Here is a 22,574-nt window from a genome sequence, read left to right on the forward strand (position 1 = left end):
TTCCTGGTTTTTATATTGTGCCATGTTTGTATAAGTGGTAACTGTGGAAAGAAACTGGGGGAAGAGTACCTTGAACCTCTCTGATCTTTACACAGTGTTTTGATTTCTTGTGCGGATATTTCCCCCCACCCTACCCAAGTTCTGGATGGACTACAAGCAGCTTTTCCGGGCCATTGGGGGATGTGTTTCCAGCCCCTTCCCGCACATGGGGGACTCTTCCAGGCTCCAGTGGAGGCTTTAGGCAAGAATCCAGATCTCCTCTGGCCACGTCTCTGGTTCTCATATGAGCACTGAAACCACCGCCCGCAGCCCAGAGGTGCCTTCGCATCAGTTTCCACTTGCTCTTATCCCCTCGACGCCCGAAGATGCCCCTTTCTTCCAAGCTCAGCTATGATTATGTTTTTTTTCTTGTAATAGTTTATTCAGTAGTCTCCCTGTCCTTGGTCTGGTTGAGGTGATCCCTAGAGTTGCATGGAAGAGACCCAAGGGTGATCGTTTTTAGATATATATTTTTTAAAGATTTTATTTATTTATCTTTAGAGGGGAAGGGAAGGAGAGAGGGAGAGAAACATCAATGTATGGTTGCCTTTCATGCATCCCCTGCTGGGAACCGGCCTGCAGGGAACCGGCCTGCAACCCAGGCACGTGCCCTGACTGGGAATCGAACCGCGATCGTGTGGTTCGCAGGCCCACGCTCAATCCACTGAGCTACACCAGCCAGGGCTAGATAGTTTTAAAGACTATTTGTATTGACTATAAAAATGGCTGTCACCGTAGTGCTGCATGTAGCATAATTCCTTTAAATACAAGAACTGCATGTAATATGAAATATTAAATTAGTAGATTTAAAGAAAGAAATACTGTTTTCAAAGGGGAAAAGGGGCATTTAAATGTGACCAAGAAGTGCTTCCTTTCCTCTCCTTGGGTTGCGCAGCATCCTTTTTGGTTTTAGAACTGAGGAGCAAAGCACTGATGGGGAGGAGTGAGGTCTCCGGCTCTGGTTCTCCAGCCGTGTTCCGCAGAGCTCAGAGTTCACAGGGGTCCTCTGGGCTGAGGGGGCTGACGTCGGAGAGCAAGAAAGCACACCTTTCAGCTCCCTCGGCCACCCCCATTTCGGCAGTTTGAGACTCCCTGGCTCTGCCTTCAGACTGCTTGGGTTTGGTCACATTCCCCTTCCCCATCCCAACAAGCTAAAAAGGCAAGTGGCTTAGTATGTCTTCGCCTCAGGTTCTGCAATGAAGAAATGAAGGTAAGAATGGACCTGCCTTAGAGAATTATTGAGAAGACCTCTGAGCAGAAACAGAGCCTCTTAGACATTGAGAAAACCTGGACAACATTTTTTTTCAATTTGTCCTACATGAAAAGATAAACAATACCACAAATTATGGTATATTTGAAAATTTTTTCTTTGACAAAGTAATGGCTTTGCCACACTTACAAGAAAGGCACCGGGATAGCCACTTGTCCCCTCACTCTTTACTTGTGACCCCTGGGTTCGACACTCGTCCTGGGAGTGTGCTGGCCTGTACCTGTGTATCCCTGGGTCAGGATGCGGGATGTGGCATGGCCGGGTGCCTTTTGGAAGAGCTTCTGCATCCTTTGAACATTGGGTCTCTACCTGCCAACCACTGAGATGAACCAGTAATCCTTTTGGAAAGCACAGGCTTTTATCAGGGAGGATTCAAGGCTCTTTTTTTTCTTCCTTCCCTCCAAAGAACACTCCCACTGTTCAGACTTAAATACCAAAACCTTATGGTTTGCAGAATCAGTGCCAAAAAGTCAATCATCAGTGAAACTGCAAAGATAATAGCTCCTATTGATCAAATCGGGAGAAGAATGGTTTGCCCTCCCACACAGGTCAGGAAAGATAAGAGCTGGAGTTTTCTAAAACATGCTCAATTTGCCTAAATTGGATCAAACCGCACAAAACACTTATGTTCTTAGAGAACTGGTGACCAGTTCAGGAAAACCTCACAAAATGAAAAGATTGGCTCGGATTAGTAAGGCATGCGAAATAGAATCTTTCTAAAAGCATGGCCTGTGCATTGTGTCAAACCCAGACGATGACAGAGTCGCAAACAGGAACACGGCCATGTGGAGGGTGGCTGCTGTCCCCGAGCTGGACAGAGGAAACAGCACGAAAGGCCTTTGAGCGTCCACGGTCCACGCTCCACCGGGCGCTTGTCTGATTTAATCCTACTGCCTTCAGGGATGGTCCAACCTTTTGGTGTCTGTGAGCCACACAGGAGGAAGAAGAGTTGTCCTGGGCTACACATTAAATACATTGCAACACATAATCGCCCCCCAAAAAATCTCATAATGTTTTGAGTAAATTTACGATTTTGTGTTGGGCCGCCTTTGCAGCCGCCCTGGGCTGCATGCGGCCCGTGAGGCGCAGGTCGGACACCTCTGAGCCTTCCTAATTCAGTCCTGGGAGATGGCTTTCTTGTCTTCATCTTAGAGAAAGTAACTTTCTCATGATCACAGAATTGGTAAATGGCAGAAATCAGCGTTTTAATCCAGGTGTCTATTTCCATTAAATATTGCACTGTGTCCTAACTGAACACATACTAATTGGCTGTTATCACAATAACCTTGCACAAAGAATGCTGCTAGTCATATTCAGTATCTCATGTTTTGCCGTGGTGAGGAGAGTAGGAGAGGAGCTGAATCCACCAGGGGAAATCCTACAGGGTCAAGACTGGTAGTCACGTCTCCCTCGCACGCTGCTGTTGGCCCTGGAATGGATGGAGGTCAGGCTGAGAGGTGCTCAGTTTTTCTTGCTAAGTTCAGCCTTCCTTGGGGCGCTGGGAAGCTTCATAAACATTACTAATACTAAACTTTTCACATAAAATAATCAGCCTTTTAAAACATGTGGCATCAAGATAATATTTTTCAGAGAGAGATTATTCGTATCTTAACATCTTTGATCTGTCTTTATTATCATTTTATTTGAGAAGCTGAACGTGATTATTGAAAGGAATGAATCTGAGGCTGTGAGTGAAATTCCTTAGAATCATCACAGCCCCTTAATGAGCTTGTGAATTGAAATTATCTTTGCTGTGGCCCAAGAACCCGAGTGGTGATTATGGTCCAGGCACACCTGGGGACAGTTTCACTGTTAGCAGTGCCAGGACTTTGTTCATTTGTCATCAGTCCTAAATTACGTTCAATCAGCAATTCAAACTCAGGTTAGAAAAACCAAGTGACACACAACTAACTTTCTATAAAATCAGTACTGTAAAATGAAACCTATGTTGCTGGCAATTTCATCGTGAGCAGCAACAAGGTGAAGCTATGAAAATATTGAATGTAAATGTTGTCAAGATCTATCTTCATCCCCCCACCCTCCTGCCCCTGGCTTCTGCGCCGGCAGGGCCACCAGGGTGGCCAGGGCCCTGTTCCTGGGCCCCCTGATGTTTGGGTGTCGGGGTGCTGCATGAGCCCGTTCTGAGGCGAGCCACCGCAGCCCGCGCCACTGCACCCAAGGGGCTATTATTCGAGAGCCCAAGTGGGTGGTAGCAGGATGGGGGTCAGAGGGGAGCAGCAGTTCTACCCTTTCAGTTGTACTCCCTGAAATGCAGACAATTAGCTCTTCCTGGTGAAGTCATCTGCGTAAGATAGTCATGCTGGGACAAGTGGTTGACGACAGAAGTGCTGCCCTCTACTGTAGTTTTGCACCAAATATTTTTCTTACTGGGTAAATTTTTCTTTCTGGCTTCATAGTTAGGAATTCTATGTGCTTAGGATCCCTGTCATACTGCCCGTTTGATTTCAAGTTTCCTTGAAAGAATCTAGGCTTTTTTTTTTTTGGTCCAGGATGTAGGAGGTGACTGGGGCCACTGGAGAGGGAGTGGGTATGTGTGGTTTGTCTGCTTTCTTTCCCACCTAGACAGGGAAAGAGGCAAGCCAAGGAAGTATGTACAAACCAAATACCCCTTTTGTCTCCGCCGTGAGTGGCAGGTTGATCGAAGACCCAGTAGGCAAACTACAAGTGGGCCTCTGCAAGGTCTCAGTGGGTAAACATCCTGTCCTTGGCAGAGCTCGCTGACCATGGTGTGTGGCTTCTGTGGCCAGGTGGCAGACAGTCTCCATCAGTAAATAAGGAAATGTGGAAAGTGTGCTTATCTAGGTGACAAGGTGGCATGAGAGAGAGGTAAGGTGAGACAACTCAGCTTTCACAGACTCGAGTACTAGGCAGCATGGGCTGCTGGGAGTTGTGTGGGTGGCAGTGACACATACCCGGATTAGAATCCCAGTACTTCCACTTACTGAAGTTCACCTTGTGTTCCAACTTAGGGCCATTTTTAGTGGCTGCCTAGAGTACTGTGTTGAGCAGGCTGTAAGGCAGATCCAAGGTTTACTAGACACAAAGGGTCGCAATTGAGGGATGATGTGTGCACCAGACTGAAGGAAGGAGCACTTACAGCATGGGCACGTGCTTCGAGTGCCCCAGGCCCTGAGCTCTCTGAGGTCCTGCACAGCACTGCAGCTTTGTGAAATGTGTGTGTGTGTGTGTGTAGATACCACCTAATGGGAGATCAGTTCGATCCTATGAAAATGTGCTAGTAGGATGGTGTCATGGCTTAAATTTTCAAAGACAACAAAATTATCATTTGTATTATTACAGTATATGAGTGAAAGTTTTAAAATCTTAGTAGTATATTATAGCCTTTGGATTGTTGATTCGCATGTTGGCTTTAATTTATGGTGATTTTGAAAATGATCTTTTAAGTTCAGTGAACCACAGATGATTCTCCATATTCAAATACTTAGCTTTCATTTGTCTTAACTAAAAGTTTCAGTATAGAGAAGTGGGCTTCTCTATGGATACAAATGCTATCAACTGACAAACACCAAGGAAATCAGCAGAAAAAAAGAAACACTGTTTTTACTTATTTTTCGTGGGAAGACTGTTGAATATATTTCTCTGAGACTGGTCTTCTGACAAGAAATGGAAGAGTTTATGTTTGATGATGGTTAGTCCTTTCTGCAGGTTTGATTTTTCATTAATGAAATATTTGTGTTTTTCTTTTCAAGCCTGTGTTTCATAGAAAAAAAAGTTCAGCTCTGGCCCGCAGATCGCTCGTCTGGCGAGCCTCTGTGATGCAGGCACCTCTGCCTGGCCAGGAGAGCGACTGCTCCGGTTTACTAAGCCATGAATGGCAGTGGTCTCTCTCAGAAGGCAGGGCCTTTGGAAATCTCCTGTAATGCTTCTAACAGCCCATAAGTTACTGTGGTTAATGTTGCCCTTGTCTTTCTCCCCTCCCTTCTTTCTCTTTTCAGAAACAGAGCTGTCAGTCACTGCTGAGTTAGTGCCTACCTCATCATGGAACATTTCAAGTGAGCTCGACAAAGGTATACAGTGGAGACACACTGGGGAAGGGGAGGAGGGGTGGAGGCGTGAAACTCCATTTTGAACCCTGGCACAGCCCGCTTTGAAATCAACTGCGTTTTAGATCACTAGGAGGAGGCAGGGGCCAAAGTAAATTCCCTGCTTACTTTGTGACCATTTAACATTTAATGACTTGGAATTCCCTTATTTCTGGAGAGGTTTTCTCCCTTTCTTCTCTCTCTCTCTTTCTCTTTCCTTTTCCTTCTTCCTCTAAAATGTTCCACATGGTGAAAATGCTTCAAGATGTGAAATAAGGTTGTTTCTGACCTTCCTGACACTGCATCTAGTGGATCTTATTTAGGGGATTTGATTCTGCCTGAGCTCAGATTGATCAGAGCTGTTTGCCTGGTGACCTTTTACGGTGAGTATTTGATATACTTGCAGGGTTCAGAGAAGAGCATTTGGAATGTTTGTAATTGCCTGTGCATACAGATGGCGGCTTCCTCTCTGCACGTGGAAAGCAGGTTCCTACCAGGAGATCGTTGTAGTATTAATTAAGCCTCGCCATATGCTAAGCACTGACTACTCTACAGAGACCCTATGTCCTCCTGGATTGATAAATCTGGACACATTTAAAGCCCCTGCAACTGGCTCATATTACCTTTCCAGCTTCATTTCTCTTTTGTTCCCTTTATGCCCATTTATGCATTTCCAGCCAAATTTGTATTTCTTTCTCTATATCCTGTACTTTTTATGCCCCTCTGCTTTTGTCTAAGCCATTCTTTCCAACTGAACTGCCCTTTCTTCCTTGCCAATACCCATTCTCTCCCTTCTACAGGGTGGCAGGCAAATTACTTCTCCTTCGGGGTTGAGCATAAGGTCTGTATTAGCCGTAGCCTTACCTAATCCCTGAGCAGGAAGTGGCCTGTCCTGTGGAACTCCCATAGCCCTCTTCTCTGTTCCTCTCTTTGCACTTTCTTTGTTACATCGTGGTGATCTACACACGTAGACAGCTTGCCCTTAAACCTGGAAATTTCTTGTAGGTAAGACATCTATCTTGTTCTCTTTTTTTGGTCTGTTTTCTCCATCACAGAATCCCACATAGACTGCTGTTCATAGGAAATCCTCAATAAATACATGTGTAATGATGAGTCACGCCTGGGACACAGAGAAGGACGGGCCGCATCCACATATATGTGTGCAAATACATCCAACAAACTTACTGAGTTTCTACTTTAGTTCAGGCATCCCTCTAGGTCCTGGGATTATAACAGTAAAAGGAGCTCAAAGGCATTGTCAAAAATTGCCTTTTAGGATCAGCTCTCTTATATCCATTCATACATTCAGTCGGAGTTGTGTTTGCTCTCCGAGGTGAGAGAACTTTACAAAATAGTAATATGGGCAAAGTTGTGTTGCTGGTATACTTTTTAGATATTTCAGGAAGGTGAGATGTCTTTTTACCCTAAATCAAAGGACATTTAGGATAAGTTATTTTTAAATTTGACCTGGACACTCTTTTTCTAATTAAGGACTTAAAAAGGGACTTTATGGTATTCTTCTCCATCTCCAGCACCATGCCCAGGAGGCAGTAGATTTTTAATAAATATTTATATACTGTTTTTAATGGAAAAGATGAAATGAAACACGCGACATGGTAACTCAGTGCCTACTCTGAGTGCACCATGTGCTATGCCAGGTGCTCTCAAGAACGTGGACCTAATTGGCCAGCTCCTTATGACATCATTGCATTCTGTGTGTTATTGATCAGGCTCTAGTTATGGCTATAAAAGGACATCAGTAGGTGCTGAAAGCAGCAGAGCCACCAGTGAAGAACCTTGCCTGCCAGACTTCATATTTCTGTTAGACCAGCTCTGTAATTAGCAGTGGTTGCCCTTCAAGAAAGAAGCAGCATCAGTAGTAATTAACCTACTGGACAAAGGGCTGAACTAAGGCAGGCATTTTTCTTTGGTCAGCATGGCCTTCCAGAGAGCATGGGTGAGTTTCCAGGGACTCCTGGTATGTTCTTTCTCTAGAAGATAATTAGTGTATGGTATTTAATCACCACTTAGAATAAAAAAGAAAGCTGATTAATTCATTCGTTGATCCAATCTTTATTGCTTTCTATTCTGGTCAGGGCACTGTCTGAAGAATTAGTATCAAAAGATGAACCAGATAAAGGTCTCTGTCCTCCATGAGGGAAAGACTGATATCTAAACGTTTAATAATAATTTTCTGGTAAATTTGATAGACTAGATTGTCAAAGGACATTCCCTCCAATCACAGAGAGATGCTGGTGTGAAAATACAGTGGGGGAAAAAATCCATCGCCAGACTGGTATGCAAAAAGAAGAACTCCCCAGGTGCCAGAAACAAAGAGCCAGCTTAATAATGGGGCAGTGACAGTGAGAAGGAATTAAACAAAAGGTCCTCTGAAAATAATGGGAAGTATGTATGGTTCTTAGGGGCTGGAGTTTCAGTACCCGATGGGGATGAGAGCTGAGGCCATAGCAAACAAACTCCCTGCATAGCTAACTGACAGTGAGGAATAACTAGCCTGAGCATGAAATAAGGAAGATTCTGCTGAGGTTCTGGTGTGAAAGTCTATCAACCACCCTGAGTCATTGGGCTCACCCATGAGAAATCCAAACCAAATCTATACTAAACCATGTATATGGGGTTGGGGTTCTCTCCATGTAGTGTACAAGTCACAAACCAAGAAGGTAATGTAAAAACTTGGTCTGTGATTAATTAAACTATGAGATACTACAGCAGACAACCTAAAAGCAGGACATAAAAATGTCTCAACATCCCAGTGCATGTGGGTCTCCCACCAAAAACAAAATTTAAAAAATCAAAGCCAGAAAGCAACAACAGCAAACTCCTGCTTATGCTAAGTTTACTTTGAAATATCGTAGTACATGCAATGGAAGAAAAATGCCACCATTAATGAGAGTCAGGAGAGAAAACACATGGAGAAGTTCTTATCTTAGAAACTAAAGACAATAGACAAATTTGAGAGAGTGGGTATGCTAGAAAATGTTTCATGGTGGAAAAGAATATAGAAACCACAGGGCAAGTACAGGATAATATGAAAAAGTGGACATTTTAAAAGAACAAAATAGAAATTCCAGAATTAAAAAGAATTATAGAAATTAAAAATTCATCAAATGTGTTAAACAGCAGATGCATTGAACTGAAGAGAGAAATGGCGAAGTGGAAGATAGATCTGAAATATATGGTGGTTCTGGGGCCAAGGTGACTAAGTCTGCATCCTGCCTTTACTGCCTGCATACTGTGTGACTTTGGGTAAGCCACTCAGCCTATCTGTGCTTTGGTCTTCTCACATGTAAGATGAAATAATAGAAGTAACTACTTCATATGGTGATTGTGAAAATTGAGCTGGCTAGCAAATCTGATAAAGTAATTGGAGAATAAGAGGTAATAGCTGTTTTTGCTTAATATGGTTATTACTTGGGCTTAATAATAAAAAATCATAAGTACTTTGGCAGGCTTGTAAGGAAAGCATATTATAGACTTGGAGTAGGAATTTCAGGTCCTGTTAAATCTGCCTGTGTCAGCATCTGCCCACTCTGGCCTCACATACGTGAGTGTTCACCCACACAAGTACCATACTTTTTAGCAAGATTTCTTATTAACAAGATTTCCCATGGTCTTATATCCGTTGACTCCTCTCAGCTCACCCCTACACCCCATGCTTTCTATTCCACAACCTGCTTCTTTATGTCCTAAATATATCCTTAGGGATATGCCTTTCTTCATGCAGTTTCTTCTGACTGGATAGCTTTAACCCTGTTCTACACTTGGCTAACTCTTTCTTTACTTAAGCATTACCTCAAATATTTACCCACCTCCTTTCCCCCACAGTGCTGAATCAAATAGGCAGTATTCCTGTTTTGTTGGACCTTACATTCTAGAGTAGAGACAGTCAGTCAATAAATTCTCCCATGAACCTCATGACCATGCTGTCAATAAAGCCCCTAAATATTTCATATGTGGGGCACCATATCACTTTATATCTGTTTTTTTTCACTTTATATCTGTCTTGATTTGAATGTTTGCCACTCTATTAAAATGATCTCTTTTGTACATGCTTCTGTAAGGTCAGTCTCTCCCATCTATTGGCGTGCTCTTCTTGCACCATGTATTGTGTATAATGGAAAATATGATGTTAAATTTATGGGTTCAAATACCATCTGTGCCAGTTCATCGCTACTGCGTGTGAATACCTACCAGGTGTAATGCACTTTCTAAGCATGTTGCATGTATCATTTGAGTCCACACCACCCTGGGCAGTGGAACAAATAGGCAACTGAGGGTCCTGCCATCCAAGGACAAGGCTGCGGGGCGCAGTTTGCGAGTGGCAGTGCCACAGTTCCCACCAAGGCCTCCGGCCACCTCCAGCGTAGCAGCTGACTGTCCTGACTCCCTGGGATTTTTATGCCCTCCTCCCATGGGGCAATTTCTCTCTCATCGAGAAGCAGTTGAAATAAAATCTATCACAGGACATTCTTTAATACCTTTCTCTTCACTTGGCTACTCCGTTGGCCCCATCAGTCCTACCCTGGCTCCCCAGCCTCACTCAGGTCCTGGCGTTCTCTTAACCCAGTCCAGTCAGTGGCACCGAACGGTTACCTTTCCAACAGGAAATGAAATTTAAAAGAGACAAGACCACCAGCGAAGAGCCGTTGAAAGCTGCTATTGATGGGGCACGGGGCTAATTTCTGAAACAAATGCTTCAGAACCGAGTGTTTCCTAAAGTAAATGGATCTACAGGGGCCCAACCTCGGCTCCCCAAGGGGCATTTTGGGGTGGGGTGTGATGAGGGCCTCTTTCCCCTTCTTGGATTTTCAGTTGCATGAAGTCTCAGAGGTTCTCTATAGAAAGCCAAATATTTCTTTTGGAGAAAGGGCTGGAAATTGTACCCCTAGGTAGCAGAAAGGGAGTGAGCCTGCTATTTAAAAAAAAAAAATACTGAGGTCTGCTTCCAAATGCAAACTGTTCTCTGTGCGGACAGACTAGATTTGGGCATATTTTTGTCCTGGCTTGCTTTTTAAAAAGGCAAGCTGGCTTTCTCCATGACCTTAGAGTTTGATACATGGCAGCAAAGTGTACAGCATGGCCCTTGTGAGCATGAGCTCTGGAGTTACTATGACTCTGGCTTCCTTTTGCTCATCTGTGGAGTGGAGGCATTGGTAGCTATCACCTGAGATTGTTTTCCCAGCCAAGAAGCACATCTATGGGTCACACTTGTGTCGCACCATAGGATAACTGCTTGCAAGGTCACCACTGACAGATACATGCTGGCCTCAGCCCTGTAGCCCACCTTGTCCCTGAGAACTTCACCACCAATGGTCTGTAACCAAGTTTTCTAGTTCAGAAGTGGTTGCTGCCTCTTGTTCCCCGTCTCTGTTAACTTGATTTGTTCATGGCATGTAAAGAGTCTGTTTAAATGGTATTGACTAGCGTATAGCTTGCAGCTTGGCTCACAGCTAGTCTGAATGGGGTAGCTGAGTCCTTTCCTCATGCAACTAATTATGCGTATTTGAAGCAGTGGTAGTGGGTGAAGAGGCAAGATACGGGTGGACTGAGGCCTTGGTACTCGGCAGGCTAAAGAACAATCCTCTGGGGACTGGCGTCTCTGACAGTGCATCATCCATCCTTTGTTTCATTTTCAAAACTGGCAGCTGCTTGCAGGAGTTGCTGGTGGAATTGCTGGAGTAGCCAGGTGGTGTTTAATACCACCCAATTTCAGCAGTTTGGGCATTAATTATATCTTTCTAATATTGACAACATCGTTTTCATTAAAGGACTTACATTGTCCTGCCACTATCAACAGCAAAAGTACTTGGAACCCCTCTAACCTCATATGGGAAATGGGGAAGTGATATTGACTCTTAAGAGTTGCCATAAGTTCTGAATAAAATGGGAGCTGCCATCAGAGTATCTGGCACAGACAGGTGCTCACTGCAGTTACTTCTCTTGCCCCAGGCCCTTCTTATTCCTGGGGGAGGGTAGTGTGATCTGGGGAAAGGGCGCTTAAGGAGGAGCTTATATTCTAGCTCCACCTCAAGTCCATGACCATTCTGAAGCCCCAGGGGTCCAGTACGGTAGCCACTGGCCTCCTGAGGCTGTTGAGCCCTTGACTCGTGGTCAGCCCAGAATGACATCAGCCTAAGTGTACAGCAGAAATTGGATTTCAAAGGCGTAATGTGGAAAAAATGACTTAAAGTAATATAATTTTTTATTGATTCCATGTTGAAATGATCATTTTTCACATATTGAATTATGTGAAATGTATTATTAAAATTAAGTTAACATATTGTTAAAATTAATCATATATTATTAAAATTAATCTCCTGACCTGTGTTTCCTCCTTGTAGCATAAGGAAAAGTTCTCATATCTCTCCTGACCTTAAAATTCTAGGCACTATGTTTTATGAAAAAAAAAAAATTTTTCTAAACTTTTTTTTAGTGTGTGTATAACACTTAAAAATATTTAAAGTACTTTAAGTGCCATGGATTATCATTTCTGATTATAATCTGATAATTAACTCTCAGAAAAAGTCAATATTTCAAGTAATTTCCCTTCTGTGGAGAAAATTTTTATAGGTTACAAGTCCAAAGCAGAGAGGAATTATTCTTAGATAATGGTTACACAGGACAGCGAGGGAACCGAGGGCAAGTCAGGCGATCCCAGGCCCTGGTGGTCCAGCAGCATCTACATCTCTCATACTCCCCCCTGCACTATTCCCCTGCAGGCTACGCACCAGCCACAATAGCTTCCCTTAGGCTGCTCTAGCAACCCAGGTTCTTTGCTGACCAAGGGCATTTCGATGTGTTGTTCTTTCTACACAGAATCCTCTTCTCTTGCTTTTCTCCTCCTTCAGGTCTGGGCATAATTGTCACTCTTCTCAGATAAGCTTTTCCCATCATTCAAAGTTAGTTCCCTTTTCTTTTACAGCACCTAAAAAATGTGGTCTAGGCCTGGAGGTAGTGAGAACACCTTCTTGATCAGAAAGCAGAGGAGGTTCTGGCCAGTTCTGCTTATGTCTGCTTTCTCTCGATAACTAGCAAGTTTTTAGTCCGTTTGCGCAGAAACCAGCATAGAAGCACGTGACGTGGAAATCAGTTCCCCTTCAGCCAAGCTGCTGTCTCAAGATTCTTTTTAATCTTCTTTACTTCACCAGTCTATTCACTTTAGGGACAGGAACTTGCACTATGAGGGCTATAGGATTCTGTCAAAAAGAGAAGAAAAATGATCCTTTATAGTTCATCTTGATTCCTCAAAGCCTGCTCAAAGGGGAGGAATTTGCCATGGGGCACCACAAAGGGGCAGAGAGAGTCAGCCCATCATTTCGGCTGCAGCTTCAGCTCTTGGCCTCAGTTCCCCACAGCAGCCCTCCTGTCCCCTCTCCTATGTGCCTCTGTTGGTGGAGTAGTCAGCTTAGAGGCACAAAGCCCTGGGGTGTTCTGCAAATGGCTAACTTGGCTGTGTGAGGAGCACAGAGCTCCTCCCTATTCCCAGCACCCAGTACCTGGTTGAGACAGAGGAGCAATTGAACAAGCTTGGAAATGCTTATGCTCTTGTTTTTACCATTTAGAGTTGGGATAGAGATTTTATTTATCTCCTATCATGGGTCTCAGATTCCTTACACCCTTGGTACTGTTTTTGGTAATTCCTGGCAAACACAAGATTTGTAAGTAGTAAATAGATTTATAAACAATCAGGAAGCTGCAGAGAGAAAGTTTCTTGGTTTTGCCAATCCATCTTTTTTCCTTGCCTCTCATGCCTTTTCGTTTGGATTTAAGCCTGCCTACAGAGGGAACCTGCCCATGCATCCATTTCAGAGATGGCTTTAGAGTTGACCTCAACGTGCTTCTAGAAGCTTGGGGTCTGAGGTCCAACTCACAGGGATCATGGGCCTGTGGCTTTAGTCAGCTCTTACACAAAGACTGTCAGAGACTTGGACTTAGAGGCCTCTTGGCTAAGGGACGGAGAAGAAATCAGACACAGCTCGCCCCTGCCTCACCCTCCACTGCTCCCCCTCTTCACTCTTGTTTGCTGTGCACTGAAACCAAACTGCCCATTGTTTCAGCCTCTGTGCAAACTTTGATATTTGTTATAATAAGGGTACCCTCCCCAACCTTTTGTCACCCTTAAAGACCCAGTTCAGACCCCACTACTCCAAAGAAGCCTTTTCTCATCCCTCCTCTCCCTATAGGTAATCACATCTTACTTGGTGAGGAAGTGAAAAAGTGCTTGTGCCTCACCACACTGCTGGGTGAAGCTTATCTTCACATGTGTTCTTCCTCTCCCTCCCCTTTCTTTTCCTCACATATGAACTATTCATTAAGCACATTCTTCAAGGATAACCCTCATGGAGTTCCCATTCTAGAGAGAGTGTCAGCCAGGAAGATCAGTGTGGAAAGTTCTTTGAGAGCAGCAAGAACGGCTTGTGAGGCTGTGAACTTCTTGAAATCAGGAATTATGTTTTATTTATATGCATCCCCATAACTCCAGCAGTGGTGTTTGAATAAATAACTAAATGAGGGAGTGGTAAAAATCAGAAGGTCCTTTAGAGTTGTTGTCCTCAACATTTGCTGGGTATTGGAATCACCTGGAGACACCCAGACTCACTGAAGCAGAATAGACCCTAAGCCTTTATAATTTTACCAACTTCCCTGGTGATTCTGACAGTAGGATTTAACCTCAGCTATGATTGGAATCACCTGGGGAGTTTTGAAAATTATTAATGCCTGAGTCTCTTCTCCACACCCATTTTGATTCCATTAATCTTCTATATAGTTTGTGATTTGAGGGGTTTAGAAGCTTTTGGGGAGAACCCTAATGCACACCAAAGTTCGAGAACCACTTTTTAGTCATCCTCTAGCCACATCTGCCATGCAGTCAACTCTTCCTATCAGATTCTAATAAGTGATTTACCAGGTACAGATGCTTGGAACTTTCTCCATTTCTGTCCTTAATTTTCTGAAGTAATAGAGAAAAAAAACTGGGCTTTAAATGAGAAGTTTTTGGTTTACATTTAACTCTGTGACTAACTCAGGCTATTTGAAGATTGAGTTTCAGTTGGGTTATTTTTTTGTTTGTTTTTGGTTTGTGCTTTCCACCTGTAAAATGGGGGAGAATACTCATCTTCCAGGGTTATTCTAAGTACTGAATGTAATAACATAGGTAAGAGGCCTGAGCTCAAGTCTCCACCCTGATTAAATGAATAGAGACATAGATTAGAATGATATTGATATTGACTTCTTAAACTGCCTGAATGAGTTGGCCTAACTCCATCACCTTTTCTACATGGCCGTCTTGAGTAAAGCTTCTGTGCCTTATGAAATAGTACCAGATATTAATAGCTACCATATATTGAAAATTTTAACGTGCCATAAACCATGCTAAGTGATTTACATGTGTTGTAACACTTAATCCTCACAGTAATTATAAGAGATAGTATGCCCATTTTACAGATGAAAAAAAAGGAGATTTAGAGAAATGTAATGAGCTGATAGTGGCCTCCAAAGAGGTATGTCCATGCCCTTATCCCCAGAACCTGTGAACTTTACCTTATTTGGGAAAAGAGTGTTTTCAGATATAATTAAGTTAGGGCTCATGAGATAAGATCATCCTGCTTATCCAGGTGAGCCCTAAATGCCTGCAGGTGTCCTTGTACGATGGCGGCAAAGGGAGCTGTCCTGCAGATACACAGATCAGAGGGTGATGTGAAGATGAAGGCAGGGAGTGGAGTGGTACAGCTACAAGCCCCCAGAAACTGGAAGAGACAAGGCATGGATTCTCCCCTCGGGTCCCTAGAGACAGCACAGTCCTGCCTGATTTTGAACTTCTGGGCTCCAGGGTTGTGAGAGTATAAATTTCTGTTCTTTAAGCCACCAAGTTTGTAGTCATGTGTTACAGCAACATTAGGAAAATAATAAAAGCAATTTCAGCAATTTTCCCAGTCACAAAGCAGTGAAGCCGGAAGACAAACCCATGTCCTTGATGAATATTTTACATTGCCTCCTAACAGAATTCAAATTTATAATAAAATGCCTTACATTCATTTACCCAACAAATGTCTGTGGAGTGTCTACCGCAGACAGGGCCTACCCTGGGGTCTAAAGATGCAATAATGAACGAGACAGAAACAGTCCTGCTGTCAGGTACTCTCCCATTTAGTGGAAGAGAGAGACTTTAATAATTAATTACATGTATACGCATATGCTAAAAGTCATTTAATTGTAGCAGCAATGGGTGCTCTAAAGAAGTATGTTCGAAAACATCCGTAACCCTGGAAGAGAGGACTCTCCCATTTTCCCTGGCTAGGCGCAGCTAATAGCCCTCTGAGGTGGTAGTCAGTCCTTCATCTTCTCTGGCCTGTTTCCTGGGAGCTTGCATGCCTACCACGCCATTTTAGCCCTCTCGAGCTTGCAGGGGACACAGGTCTCTCATCTGAGATAAGGAGCCACAACAGGAGAAGGCATAAGGCCTTCAGCAGGCAGTGAGCTCTGCAACCCATTACTGACATCATTATAAGGCAGCGGAGTGTGGGGAAACTGCTCTTAGACAAGGTTGGAAATTCTTACATTCCTGTGCCAGGCAAGATTTCCTCTAGGGCCATGAGAAACGCACTAATCATCTCTTTAGTTCCAAGCGATACTACTTCAGGGCAGATCCTGTCAGGGCCCCGTGCTTAATGTCTCTTTGCCTGGGTTTATTCCATCAAATGCTTCATTTGCTTTAAAAAATGCTCCAAGCTTTAGCTGGTCCAGCCACTTAGGAAGTTCAGCTCCCCACATGCTTCATAAGGCTCCTAGCTCTGCCCCCAATTGCTTCAACTAAGACTTAACTCATTTTCTGCAAATCATTTTGTTTGGTGGGCCTTAATCAGACCTGACCAACTCCAGCCATTGGCATATGGTTGTGCGGAATTCACACTGACTTGTAAGAATTTCCTGTCTGTGGCCTTTATTTGTCTTTTTAACTCAGAAACCTATATTTTTCTGGAGAACCTTCCCAGGTCTTTAATTTCAGTTCTTTTCCCAATACTTACATTCACTCATTTTTTCAATGGGATTTATTGAGTGACTGTGTGCCAGACATTATACTAAAGATACAATGGTGAAAACACAACATTTTCCTCTCATGAGCCTCACTTTTTGGTGGGTTCACGAGTCCCTGTGTAGGAAGTACTGTTACAGATAAAATATTTCCTGAATGTTTGTTCTGTCCCAGGAGTTATATTAGACACTTTGCTTACAATACCATCACATTTAATGTGCCATGAAATGCTGTATGCCCATTTTAGAGGCAAGAGAACAGGCTTAGAGAGGTAAAGTGACTCAATTACTAAATGCCAGAGCCAGCATTCAAATCTGGGTTTTTCTGATTACACAGTCCATATTCTCAATAACTACACTTCTGACTTCTGATCAGAATGGCAACATAGGCAGCCATGGCTTGCTTCTGTGCACAACCACATCAAAATTACAACTAAAATATAGAACAGCCATCACTCAGAAATGTGAGAAATCAAGTTGAATGAAAGTCTGACAACTATGGAGTTAAAGAAACTACATCCATCCAGACTGATCGGAGGAGCACAGATGTGAAATGGGCTGGTCCCACATCCATGTGTGGTAGATAAAAATGCAGAAGGAATATCTTTGGAGCAAGGAGTCCCAACCCCACACCAGGTCCCCCAGCCCAGGGTTCCAGTGCCAGGAAGATATAAGTCCCCACAATTTCTGGCTGCAAAAAACATCAGGGATTGAGTCAGTGGAAGAAACTTCTAGAGCTCCAAGCAGTTCCTCTTAAAGAACCCACACACAAACTCACCTACTCAGACTCATTCCCTCTGAGGTCCAGCACCAGGGTGGCAGATTGAAAGACACCAGTGGCATACTGGGAGAAACCAAAGTATCTGGCATCGAGGTGAGCAGAGGCCATTGTCCCTTTTCTAAGCCATCCCCCCAACAGACTCACAGATCCGGCAAGCTGGTGCCATATCTGAGTCTCCATCAACCTGGCTAACACTGTTTGACCCACCTTGGAAATCTCCAGAGACTTCGCCCCATTCAACTTACAGACCTACCCAAGTTGCTTTTCCAAGTGAGTGTCTGGTCTTGGCTCACGCTTCACAACTTCCTAAATCCTCTCAAACAAGCAACAGCCAGCCTCAGTGAGCCCCAGGCTCAGCAGTAGCAGCCATCTCAGATTGTTTTATAACTCAGGCAGGGTGGTCCTGGCCAAAACACAGATGGAGGCTGACCTTGACCTGCATCATCAAAGAAACCTCAGGGGAAGTACACTCAGTGGACAGCTCTAGACCATGTTGGAGCCCCCACCATGCTGTGCCTGCACAGAGAGAAAAAGTTGGTGGTAAGTGGTCACAGCCAACTCTTTCAGCTGACTGGTGTGGGAAAATTCCTCCCATTGATTTGCCAACAGCAACCCAGGCTCAACTACAAAAGGAGGGTGTACTCAGCCCACACCAAGGGCACATCTTGAGTACCCTGCTTGGGTGAAAGGGGAGGCTGTGCCACTGTACCCTGTAGGACACTTACTTCATTAGGCCACACTATGAAGACAGGGAGTCAGATCAGTTCTACCTAATACATAAAAACAAACACAGGGAGGCTGCCAAAATGAGGAGACAAAGAAACATGGCTCAAACCAAAGAACAGATCAAAACTCCAGAAAAAGAGCTAAACAAAATGGAGATAAGCAATCTTTCAGATGTAGTGTTCAAAACACTGTATATAAGGATGTTCAAGGAACTTAGGACCTCAGTAGCATAAAAAAGATCCAGTCTCAAATGAAGGACACATTGATTGAAATAAAGAACAAATAACAAGAAAACAACAGGAGAGTGGATGAAGCCAAGAATCAAGTAAATGATTTGGAACATAAGGAAGCAAAAAATACAAGCAATCAGAACAACAGGAAAAAGGAATCCAAAAAAACAAGGATAGTGTAAGCATCCTGTGGAACAACTTCAAGCATTCCAACATTAGCTTCATAAGAGTGCCAGAAGGAGAAGAGAAGGAGCAAGAAATTGGAAATCTATTTGAAAAAATAATGGAAGAAAACTTCCCTAATTTGGTGAAGGAAATAGACATGCAAGTCCAGGAAGCATAGAGAGTCCCAAACAAGATGGTTGCAAAGAGGCCCACTCCAAAACACATCATAATTAAAATGTCAAAGGTTAAAGCTAAAGACAGAATCTTTAGCTTTAAGCAGTAAGAGAAAAGAAGTTAGTTACATAAAGGAGAGTTCCCATAAGAATGTCAGCTGATTTCTCAAAAGAAACTTTTCAGGGTGGAATGGATTGGCAAGAATTATTCAAAGTCATGAAAAGCAGGGACCTATAGCCAAGATTGCTCTACCTAGCAAAGATATCATTTAGAATCAAAGGGCAGATAAAGAGTTTCTGAGACAGAAAAACTAAAGGAGTTAATCATCACCAAACTGTTATTATATGAAATGTTAAAGGAACTTATTTAAGAAAAAGAAGATCAGGCCCTGGCTGGTGTAGCTCAGTGAATTGAGCACAGGCCTGCGAACCAAAAGATCTTAGTTTGATTCCCAGCAGGGCACATGCCTGGGTTGCAGGCCAGTTCCCAGCAGGGGCCAGTTCCCAGTAGGGGAAGCACAAGAAGCAACCGTACATTGATATTTCTCTCCCTCTCTCATTCCCTTCCCTTCCCTTCTAAAGATAAATAAATAAAACTAAAAAAAAAGAAAAAGATCAAAACTATGAACAATAAAATGGAAAAATACATATCTATCAACAATTGAATCTAAAACAGACTAAGCAAACAAGAAGAACAGAGACAGAATCATGGATATGGAGAGCGTATTGATGGTTGCCAGATGAGATGGGGGTGTGGAAGAATGGGTAAGAGATGAAGGGTTTACGAAGTCCAAGTTACAGAATAGTTACGAGGATGTAAAGTACAGTATAGGAAATGGAGTAGCCAAAGAACATATTTGTATAATCATGGACATGAGCAGTGGTGATTGCCTGAGATATGAGGTAGTGGTGGGTGTCAGGTGGAAGGAGGCAAAGGGGGAAAAATCAGGATAACTATAATAGCATAATCAATAACATATAATGAAAAATAACTACACTTCTAAAATAATGATCCATGTTTATAGGGAGAGAAGAAGGAATGGGGTTGTAAGCTTTTTAGCTTATCCTGTCTGGAAGATAGATGTTCTTAATTACTCTTAGATGACTTTTAAAAATTTGTCCTTTTTTCTCTAATTCCACATTTTCTTCAAGAAATATCCTGTACTCTTATAGTCAGATAAAATACATAAGAAAATAAGAAAACTCATATATACCCTCAAAGAATCGAAAACAGGTACTTAAACAAATATATGTGCATGCATGTTTATAGTAGTACCAGTCGCAGTAGCCAAGGGTGAAATAGCCCAAATGTCCATTAATGGTTGAATAAGTAGGCCAATTGTGTATAGATGGGCAATTATAGATATATAATAGAATATTATTCATCCATAAAAAATGGAGTCTTGATACATGCTGTAACATGGATTAATGTCAAAAACATCATGCTGTGTGAAGGAATCCAGATACAAAATGTTCCATGTCCCATTCATGATAAAAATATCCAGGATAGTTAAATACACAGAAACAGAAAGCAGATTGGTGGTTGCTGGGGTCTGAGGTGAGGGGGAATAGGGAGCAACTGCGTAGTGGGTGTGGGGCTTTTTTTGCAGGAGGTGGGGGGTGATAGACATGTCTCAGAACCAGATAGAAGAGGTGGTTGCATAACAGTGGTGAATGTACTATATGCCACTGAATTATTTTTTCCCTTTGAAATGGTTCATTTTATGTTATGTGAATTTTGCCTAAAAAAATAAGAAAAGTCTAAATAAATAAAATAGACACATTGATAAACTTTATCATGTTGTGTTGTACTGCTGGTGCTGTGAGGGCTACACGGGTGGATTCGTTTTGGACATGCTAACTCACTGGGGTAAGAGCCCTGGTTCGGCCACTGGGCAATAAAGTCACCTTGGCACAATCATCGAACCTCGCTGAACTTCAGTGCTCTCAGCTGTCATGCAGGAGTAATTATGTGTACTGAGGTCATTGTTAGAACCTAACATGATAATGTGTTCTGTGAACTGTAAAGTGACTTGCATATGCTTTCCTAGTCTTTACTTTTACACCAAGAACCACTAGGGGATCAGACATCATCTCTAACTGCTTACCAGGCAGGTGTGTCAAAAGAGCTATGAAAGTAGGCCATAAAGTTTTGGTCGTGTGTGTGTGTTCAGAGAGTACGCCCTTTGTTGTTGTTGGTAGTATTGTTGTTTTTTTTAAAATTTGTGAGTGTTTTATTTTTGTTTCTTTATTTTATAATAAAGTTTATTCAGGTGAATAGGAATCTTCGGGCTGGGGCATTGGAGGTGAGATGATGGAAAACTTTTAATAGTGCAGCCACATTGAAGACAAGAGCTCAGAGAAAGCCTGCCTTTCTGTTGGTGATGAGCATCTCTCTGCTAATGATTCTTAGTGGGAATCAGGCTGACCATGACAGTCTAATTAAACCTTGGGCTCAGATAACAGGTAAATCCTGGGCAGACCTTGAGACCCTGGTTTTGAAATGAGTGCCACTTTGGTGCTGAGTAATGAAGTGCTGAGTAATTTGGTGCTGAGTATGGAGTTGGAATTGCCCACTGTAGCTCATCACTTGGGATCCACGCAAACCTAATAAGCAATGCCTTCTCAGTTCTCAGCAGCCCTCATCCCACCAAGAGATTTAGGAAAGACCTGAGGCAGTCTTGAAAGACCACTTCACAATCCAGATAAATGGTTTGGGTCTTTTTCCCCTGGGGCAGTTGAAACACCCTCATTTACTCTTGTTTTAAGAAAACTAAGTTCTCCAGGAAACTTCTGTTGGGAAGCTGGGTCTCAACTGCTCGGCTCTTTTGAGAAAAGGTGGGTCTGGAGGGTGTCCTGTATCTCTAAGCTGAATAATTTTTATAGGTCATACCTCCCTACTTTCTAGCTGATAGGTGACCCTCTTCTTCCAAAGTCTTTATAAGTGGTTCTACACGAAAGCTTTCTAATGAACAAACTTCTACATTAACACTTTCTTTAGCGACATTACAGAAGACTAACCTATTTTTGTCTTTGAGAAAACCTAAGGTTAGGTTGGTCTTTCTTACGCTAAGCCAACTGGTCTTCATTCTCATTCTTTCTGCCATGTCCACTCAGAAAGTGGAGGAAGGCTGTGCCTTGGGCTTTGTAGTCATGTTGGTCCAGGTTTCCGCTCTAGTGCTCAGTAGCTGCATGGCCTGGGGTAATTACTTAACCTCTTGGAGCCCCACTGTGATCATTTAAAAAATGCGAGTTCAAGAATTCCTATTATTAAACATTCTTATGTTGAGAAGGATAAAGTTAAATGCTGGGAAAAAAAGGACATGAACTCTACTTAGCGGTTATATATGGTCATTTCAGACTTGATTATAAGTAAAGTTTTTCTCTATTTCCAAGCTTCTAAGGTGTGTTATATAGTGTTCAAAGCAGTGTCTTATAGCCTTATTTATGATTAATCCCAAAGACAGAATGCATCTGTAGATATATTTGTAAGTACATTTGAAAAGAAGCAAAAGTCAAAATCAATGTTATATTAATTTAAGCAATCTGTTACTAAACTTATTAGTGCATACATATATTCTTATTAAGTCCAGTGTTGCTTTGAACTTTCAAATAAAATGACAAAAGGACTCTGGGGGCATCTGCTGGTCTTAGGCAGAGAATTAGGTGTATGGACACCTAGATGGCATGAGGTTCTTTTAAGGATTAGGGGAGATTATGCGTGACTGTGGTAGTTCATTGTCATTGTATTGTTGTCCAAAAATGTTTCTTTTTCTCTGGCTAAACAATTACCATTATTTTCATTCTTTCTCCTCCTAGCTCATTTTCCAGATCCTTCCCCGCAAAACGGTGGCTTCCTGGAGTGAACACAGTTCTCCAGGTGAACACGGATTGTATAGGATGCAGCAGGACCACCCCTTTTATTTCATACTTTTATTTCTGCAGCCAAAGTTCTCAGCTTCTAGGCAGCATTCTCTTATTATTGACTTATGATGAGCTTGCAGTTAACTAAATTTCTTGTGAGGGTGTCACAGTTTTTGCCATTCACCTGCATCTCTCTTTTCTCATACCTTT

General features: G+C 42.7%; 1 protein-coding gene across 2 annotated transcripts in view; it reads left to right on the forward strand.

The window, feature by feature from the left end:
• Window positions 1-22,574, forward strand: part of ROR1 (receptor tyrosine kinase like orphan receptor 1) — a 378,093-nt gene that overhangs the window by 204,776 nt on the left and 150,743 nt on the right. For both annotated transcript variants that reach the window (XM_053655609.1, XM_053655610.1), the window contains exon 2: window positions 5,287-5,358. In XM_053655609.1, coding sequence (XP_053511584.1) covers window positions 5,287-5,358 — 72 coding nt within the window. The remainder of the gene's footprint in view (window positions 1-5,286; window positions 5,359-22,574) is intronic.

The sequence above is a fragment of the Artibeus jamaicensis genome, unplaced genomic scaffold (assembly GCF_021234435.1).
Source record: "Artibeus jamaicensis isolate MK-2021 breed Jamaican fruit bat unplaced genomic scaffold, CSHL_Jam_final scaffold_1019, whole genome shotgun sequence".
In the NCBI taxonomy this organism is placed as follows: domain Eukaryota; kingdom Metazoa; phylum Chordata; class Mammalia; order Chiroptera; family Phyllostomidae; genus Artibeus; species Artibeus jamaicensis.